This window comes from Hakea prostrata, chromosome 9, assembly GCF_041222555.1.
Source record: "Hakea prostrata isolate BN-2017 chromosome 9, UWA_Hpros_2, whole genome shotgun sequence".
NCBI lineage: Eukaryota > Viridiplantae > Streptophyta > Magnoliopsida > Proteales > Proteaceae > Hakea > Hakea prostrata.
The window spans coordinates 7,536,227-7,544,090 of NC_142608.1; the positions used below are offsets into that span (position 1 = coordinate 7,536,227).

Genomic DNA, 7,864 nt, shown 5'->3' on the forward strand with positions numbered 1-7,864 from the left:
ATAAGTCCAGAAAGGGCCCCACCTTTGAGGTGACAACCAGTATTTGTTTCCTAACTACCCAACTACTACCATCACCTTCCCCTGACCTATCATTTCACGTGAAAATATTTGCTATTGGGCCTGGGCTTCTATGCCCACCCAGCTAGCTAGTTCTTAGACTAGGCCACCCTTGGCCATTAATTTGGTATGGGTTCCTTTCTTTGAGTACTACTCCTTAATTTTATATAATTTCCTCATAACAATCCACCCTATGTGGATGTGGCCCCCTATTACTAATTTTTCTACCTTCACACATATTGTCAAATTTCTCCCCCTATTATAGGTTTTCAACTTCTTCTTCTCAATTATTAATAATTATTAAAAAAAAAAAAAGGCTTATTCAAGAATTTTTCTTGAAAAGGGTTTAGTTTAGGATGAATTAGTGTAAGGGATTCCTTTGTGCATGATTAAGTAAATTCTTACGTGAGAACTTGACTTTGGGTTCATTTGGAACTTAACTTTCAGGTTGGTTTTCTTACGGGTGATGTTCATTTTGACCTTGGAGTACTTCCTTCTATATGTTCTCACCTATATATTTTTTTCATTAGTCATATACAATACAAGCTATCTATCCCCCCCACCCCGAAAAAAAGATGTTACGTGAGGCATCTCAAACTCTATGATGCTTAACCCTACAAATTGGGTACATGTAATTTCATCCAATCCAAATCTGCCTCCTTTGTTGAATTTGCAGTGAGGAGAATGAACCTTTAGTCAAGTTTTGTAGGTGGAAATTCAAAATATAAGAGCGGAAGTTGAAGGTAACATCTTATAATTTAGAACTAAACCGACCTCAAGTTTAATATGATCTAGGTTTGTTGAATAAGAGACATCATGTTTCCTTACATGAATGCCATTTTTCTATAATGTCAAACACAAAAGTATGTAAGTTTGGGAGTAGGTTCAATCTTCATTGGCTCTCCCATGCACCATCAAAAGAGTGTCTGCTAATACCCAAACTCTAAAGGTATGTTTGGTGACTCTATGGCTCTTTGCAATAAAACTAACATATATTTATTTTCAGTGTAATTCACTGTCATGGTAAAGGGAAGCATTAATTCAATAAAAAATGGTTTATCAAAAGTAATCAATTTTCATTTGTGCCATGTGGAAGATGATATGGTAAGTTAATGGTGGATGGATAGCATAGATATTGACTAATCATATATTAAATTTCAAAACTTAATTTAACATAGTTTGTTTGTAACTAATACAAGCTCCATGCATCTCATAGTGTTAAATTTTCAAACTTCAAATTTATCATTAAGAAAACTTGATTAAGACTGATACATACGAAGAAAGACTTGTGGGATTAGTTATTTATCTTACAAATTTAGAACTATTCATTGAATAGATTGATTTAGAATGTTTTATCCAATTCAAGCGATTAGTTAAGATGTTGAAACTTTACCTCTTTGCCCTTTTAAGAAATACGCCTACTTTACGTAATAGGAACATAACCTATCATTTTGCACGAAACCATATTAAATGTTACATTAGATTAAATAACATATAGTTGTTTGAAAATTCTTGTTTTTTTGAGTGTCAAAAAATAACTGTAAATTTTTATTTTGAAAAATCACATCTTGGGGACAAACAAAAAAATGAGAAAAAATTCCACAACATGATGGGTGTAAAATTGACATGTTGCTTACATTGGAACAACTGATATACACAAAGGATAGGGTGATGATGGGATTAGGTATTAAGCCTTCAACCATCTTGAGGAGTTTGTTTCCCTTTTCCCAGCAAGTAATAGAAAAGATGATGATAATGGCGGCCCCTAATGTGTAATTACTCCCTTAATCTATGTAACACTTGAGAATAATTGCAGCTGCAGTAGTCATTAGCAATGATTAACTTAAACTACTTGCTACAAATCACTGGTGGACGGCTGGAAATTCAACTTTTGAAGCTTCTAACTGCCAGCTTGATTAGTAACTTTTGGGACTCAAATTGTAGTCATTAGTCAATGGCTTGTGCAATTTAAACTCTGTTTAAAAACACTAATTGAGCTACCCAAGTGCCCAACCTTCACCTAATTTAAATTGATGGGTGTACTTAAAAGTCCTGGTTACATATGCTATTTTGAGTGTTTTTTACTTGTGTTCTTCTTTTTCGTCATTGTCCATTCGTTTGGTTACGAAATCTGAAGTGGAGGAGAAAAAAGAGCTGCAAACAAATGGTGCATGAGTTTTTTAGTTTCAGCCTTCAAAAGCCAAAAAAAATAGTACACCCTCTTATGTTCTTTCTGATTACTAGTGATTCAAGTCTTGTTTCTGACTACTTAGTGATTCAACTCTGCAAACAAATGGTGCATGAGTTTTTAAGTTTCAGCCTTCAAAAGCCAAAAAAATAGTACACCCTCTTCTGTTGTTTCTGATTACTAGTGATTCAACTCTTCTTTCTGATTACTAGTGGTTCAACTCTGCATTAACAAGCTTCTTGCTTCAAGAAACCAACAAAGGTGTACCTCATCTATGTTCTTTCTCTTACCCCTTTCTTTCTTCTATAGTTGTTTCTGTTCACCGATGAATCAACTGTTCATTAGCCAGCAAAATCGTCCTCACATTCACAACACATTAAATTGAAACAGGAAAAACGTGTTTTTCTGTTTCTACACAAAGAACAAAAGGGGAACAGTATCGGATCCGGCAATGTCCATCTTGTCTACTCTTTTGTCATGGAATTTTCTGCCTTACCTGCAGGTCTTGTCGGGTTATCAGTACTAATAGACCACTTTTACCAGTTTCCAGTTTCAGGCGAATTACTATCTTGTCCGGTACCGGAATTTGTACTGTGACAAGTCTGAGAAAAGTTTCTGGAAAGCTTTCACTGGGAAAACTTTCATGAAAGATAAAAGTTCGAAATTTGGAAATTCTCACTTTGAATCACTCATGAAGGATTTGTTCTGTTCTGTTGGCATAATAATTGTTAAAAAGTGGGTTTGCTTTTCCTGAGAAAATAAAAGAAAAAGGGTGTTGGCATTTCCAAGGAAAAAACGGAAAGAAAGAATCTGAAAAGGGTAGATCCAAAAACGATTTAAGAGAGAAAATTTTGAAAAATATATACCCTAACATATATTTGCTTCAGACAGAAATTGCTTTTGTACAGAGCTAACTCGGATTCTATGCATATAAACTACTTGGTAAACAACAGCTAAGAATCTCATAATTCAAAAACTAAAAAAATAAAAGAAAAGAACCAAAAAAAAGCTGAGCAGAAAGGAGATGGCTTGATCAAAAGATGGATCTTCCTTCGTTCTAAGTCTACAGGATGATTACAGAGATTCCACTGTCCTTTCTCTGTTCAAATACCAACTCCAGAGTGGAAATTAACAATTTCAGTTCTGTGTGGACCATTGCTTATGGCCTGGAACCCATTTCGGGCATTTGGGGCTGCAATAGGTGGAGGTAACCCTGGAGTTGAGGAGCTCGACGATGGGCTTAAATTTCACGCATCGAGGTGTTTTGTACTGGTTGATGGAAGCACCCATGCTAATAGCATAGTCCATGAGCTTGTCAAAGGTCCCTGTTTCAACTATCTTTATCTCAAGAGGACCAATTGATTTGTCTGAAACTCGACCCTGCCTGTAAACGCTGTTGAGAGATTCTTCCACTGTGAGGCAACAATCCTCGAACACAGAAGGTGGAATTGGGGTCGACCCAGATAGCCGAAGCTCCCAGTAGAGAACGTAATGTCCTGGAATTGTGGATGTGTCAGCATAACTTGAGTATTCGGCCAGAGACGCACCGAAGGGAAGCAGATGGTTGATGGCATTCTTGATCGCATTCTGCAACTCCACTTCGTCCGTCTTGTCTGAATCTATGCTCAGGACAACATTCTTTCGGCACACAAAGTTGAACTGGGGTGCTTTGTTCTTGAATCCTGCCACTCGAAGCACATCTCCAACTCTATACCGGTAGAGCCCTGTTTCGTAATACCCAGAAGCACAATTAAGCATTGGATGTAACAGAGAGCAGGAAAAAAGAAGAAAGAATGGTGCAATTGAACCAAAATATTACCGGCGTAAGTAGTGACAATAAGCTCGTATTCTTGGCCGAGCTTGACGTCGACAAGATCCACCAACTCCTGCTGTTCCTTGTCGTTAAGGGAAGTGGGTAGGGAGATGGAACTAGGGACCCCATTGTTCTTATGGACAGGGAGGAATTCGAAGTAGGCCATGGTGGGGAGAAGAGTATACGAAACTTCACTGGGTTTGCAGAGAGGTTTGAGGTTGAGGCCGAAGTAACACTCAGAAGAAGCATACATGGTACATACAAGAGGAAGGTCATTACTGTAGTAATCCAGGGTAGGGATGTACTGTGACATGGTCCCAGTAACGATAACATCAATGTACTTGGTGTTGGGCCATAGCCTTGTGATGATCCCCTGCCATGTCTCACTGCTACATTCAGCTTCAATGGAATCGGCCAGCTTTGGGTCTGGTTTGAGAATTTTAGAGACGGCGTTTCTTACAGATGGGTCTGTGATTTGGGGGTTTAAGGTCCCAGTTCTGATATCGTTACAGAGAAGGGTCCAGTGCTTCTCTAAGAAGCGAATGGCTCGAATGAACCCAGAAGCAAAGACAGCTCCAACTCGAAAAACTTCCTTGCGTTGACAAAGGCCGCAGAGCAGCTGGGAATACATGCTTTGGTAGGAATCAGGGCAGAGGATTGTCTCATTGGGGCTGGTGTAGTTGGTATAAGGATCGTAAGGTCTCCTATCTTTGAAATGTGAACTCTTGTAATAACTGGTCAGAACAGGACGAGCTACAAGCCCACCAGGTGTCTTGGCCTCCGATTTGATGAACAAGAAGTACATTCCTTTGCCATGTTCCAAGCCTGGAACAAACTGGTCCATCACCGGCATCAGAAGACTGTAAAGCAACGATCTCCTCTCCAGCTCCTCTTCAATTGTGGGCATCAATTTCCTCTCCCCTCCTGACGTTCCAGAGCTAAACCCAGGTGGAAAAGGAAATTAAATCTGAGTCAAGAACACCACAGAGAAAGAGAAACAAGAGGGAGGGAAAGATGGATGAGCAAAACTCACCTAGTCAAAAACTCAGAAATGGGTTGATCGCAGAAAATGGGGGAAGTATCACCATTGGCGATGCGGCTGATGTCTGGCTGGAGATCTTCATAAGTAACGACAGGCATGAGCTTCTTGAAGTTTTCTTGGTCTGTGCGTCCATTAAGGCCGTGACGCTGTAAGTATTCAACATGGGCGCTGCGGGAGAGGATTTCTTCAAGGACCCTCTGTTGAATTTTGTCAGCGTTAGTGGTGACATCTTCTATGAACTGAAGTGCCTTCTTGTTCTTTTCTGCAAGACTTCCATCACCATCAACCGCAGATATGTTTTGGGGTGCTTCCGGCATGGTTTCAATGGCAGAGCAGAGACAGCTCCACAAGGGTAAACAAAAAGACTAACTTGTTGCAGACACTAGAGAAAGAACAGAGCACTCAGAAAACAGAGAGAGACAGAAGAAGAAGAAGAAGAAAGGCAGTGCTGTGGGGTGGAGAAAGAAGGTGAGGCGCATATATATAGGGCAGGAAAAGGCTAATGACACCAAACAAACAAACGGTAGTAACCTGTGAGGGTATTATGGTAATTACACTGTTCTTGTTGTTAATTCTTAAATTTGTTAATAAGAAATTGATTAAATTAAGTTAATTGATTAAGTATATTGTTTGACTTACTTGGGAGAAGAGGCCAGAGAGGATTTACAAACTACAAAATACAAAGAGAGTGTTTATGGGGATTTGCCGTACAAAACGACCCAGAAACCCGTTTGAACACAGAGAGTGAGAGAGAGAGAGGTGGAGGCGGAAGAGGAAGCACGGTGATTGGAAGGGCAAAAACCGGTAAAAGTGGAGGCGCAGTGGTGGAGGAGGGTACATGGGAGGCTTGCACTGCGGGTGTTCCTCAAAGAAGCAGCAGCAATTTCCTTGTTTTCTTAAGGGAGATGCCTTAGGTTCTCAGCAACACCCACCACAATTAAAATTTAATCTTAGAATTAACTAACTAATCCAGTAGAGTCTTTAGCCATTTAATTAATAAAAACACCTTCTATTTCTTAATTGTTCGTATCATCAGAAAAGATTCTACCCAATTAAAGATTCTAAAAAACTGACTCTCTCTCGCCGCCGACCTGATTCTAGCTCTTCCCAAATCTAAATCGCTTATTTTTAGATTATTAATAAAAGTACACATGTAGTGTTTGTTAAAAATAACTGAACCACCAGCTTCATGAGTTTCAGGTTCAGCTTCCGTGCGTAAAATTTGCAGTAGACAACGTGCGTGCGGTGCGGGTGCGGGTGCGTCTGTGTGTTTTAAATTGTATTTGAATAGCCATAGTAGCTAGCTGAGGAGGGGAAGGTGCATGCCAGGGTGACCGCTTTGGGTGGGGTTTCTTGTGGGTGCAAGCAAGCATTTGCATTTGTATTTCTATTTTGTAGCCGGCGGAGCTGCCTAACTTGGCTATGGTGGACGCGTGTGCTATTTACTATTGGGTAATCTTCAACCTCACCGACCTTCCTTCTCTTGTTAGTTGTTACTGACTTCTTGTCCCTGGAGATATTAAAAAAACCGGTGGAGATTCTCTGTGATGAACAAGCAAGAAACAAGATAGAATAATCCTTATATATATATTTCGGGATAATGCCAAAATTGAGATTCCATCTCCTTCATTTAATGACACCCCATTATAGGATAGTTCGGTTTCAGTTCCTTCATGTCTCTACTCAATTAAAGTCATTTTCCTTTTAATCAATGAAAGTTAAAAGAATTTATACATATAACATACATTTAATTGGGGAAAGTTCTCTTTCATAGAACCTAGGGTGATTAAATATCTCTTCTCAGACAAAGTCAATAAATTAAATTTCTTCTCTTAAGGATTATCCCCCCACCCCCTAAAAAAAAAAATAAAAAATAAAAAATAAAAAGGTTTCTTCTCTTAAGTGATATGACCATGTTTTGAGCACACTTCCCTAATCTATCTCGCCAAGGATTCTGGGACTTGCAATGCACGACACAACTCTAGAGTTTGACGATTGGGACTCTACTTGATCGGACAATCCAAAGATGAAGTAGACTGTTGCAACCCAACGACTCTCATTGATCAGATTAAGCTATATAAACCAAGGGTTTAAAGTATCGATATTGATTATCGTATCGGTCATGTGATTTTAATAGGCATATCGTCTCGTATAGAATATTGTATTGTACTAATCAATGCATTTTGGAGCAATAAAATAGAAAGACGTATCAATGCGTATAGAGGTGGAGCCACATTGGGGCTGAGGGGGCATTCCCCCCTCACACACACTTTTAACAAAATTTAGTTACTTTTCTTATTGTTATAAATGTCATTGTCAGTAATTATCCAACGGTTGAATGAACACGTATTAAAAATAAAAATCCAATGCTTCCACAAGGAGGCGCCAACCCCCGGGGCGCCGGGGGGCCCCCCCAAAAATGGATAAAGCCCCACAGGGAAGCCCACCAAATTGATCCACCTCATATCCTTTAAAATAATAATAATAATAATAATAATAATAATAATAAAATGGGATAATTATTATTGGCCCCCTGTACTTTGATTTTATTACTATTGTATCCCCGATTTTCAAAATTACTAATCCAACCTTCAACTTTGTCTATAATTACTATTGCCCCCAGTAGTAACCGATGATGTGGCATCTTTATATTTTCTCAAAATCCCCTAAATACCCTTATACTTATCTCTTTATTTATTTACCTTTTGTCAAGTTACGGTAGTACCCTTAATTAACGTTGGAAAAAAACTATAATCCGTTTATT

The 7,864-nt window shown here is 38.9% G+C and overlaps 1 protein-coding gene across 1 annotated transcript; it reads right to left on the reverse strand.

The window, feature by feature from the left end:
- Positions 1-2,983: 2,983 nt before the first annotated feature.
- On the reverse strand, positions 2,984-5,539 carry LOC149004418 (indole-3-acetic acid-amido synthetase GH3.6-like). The gene is made up of 3 exons (XM_089168223.1): positions 5,092-5,539; positions 4,065-4,996; positions 2,984-3,969 (listed from the first exon to the last, which is right to left on the reverse strand). Exons 1-3 carry the CDS (start codon positions 5,415-5,417, stop codon positions 3,383-3,385), a joined length of 1,845 nt encoding a protein of 614 aa, XP_089024349.1. The 5' UTR covers positions 5,418-5,539; the 3' UTR covers positions 2,984-3,382.
- Between the last annotated feature and the right edge of the window lie 2,325 nt (positions 5,540-7,864).

Excerpts from the sequence above, each read along its gene's own strand:
- LOC149004418 (XM_089168223.1), bottom strand. The coding sequence starts at position 5,417 with ATGCCGGAAGCACCCCAAAACATATCTGCGGTTGATGGTGATGGAAGT. Across the intron at positions 4,997-5,091 it reads ATTTCTGAGTTTTTGACTAG|CTCTGGAACGTCAGGAGGGG; the intron begins GTGAGTTTTGCT and ends ACCTGGGTTTAG. Across the intron at positions 3,970-4,064 it reads TATTGTCACTACTTACGCCG|GGCTCTACCGGTATAGAGTT; the intron begins GTAATATTTTGG and ends ATTACGAAACAG.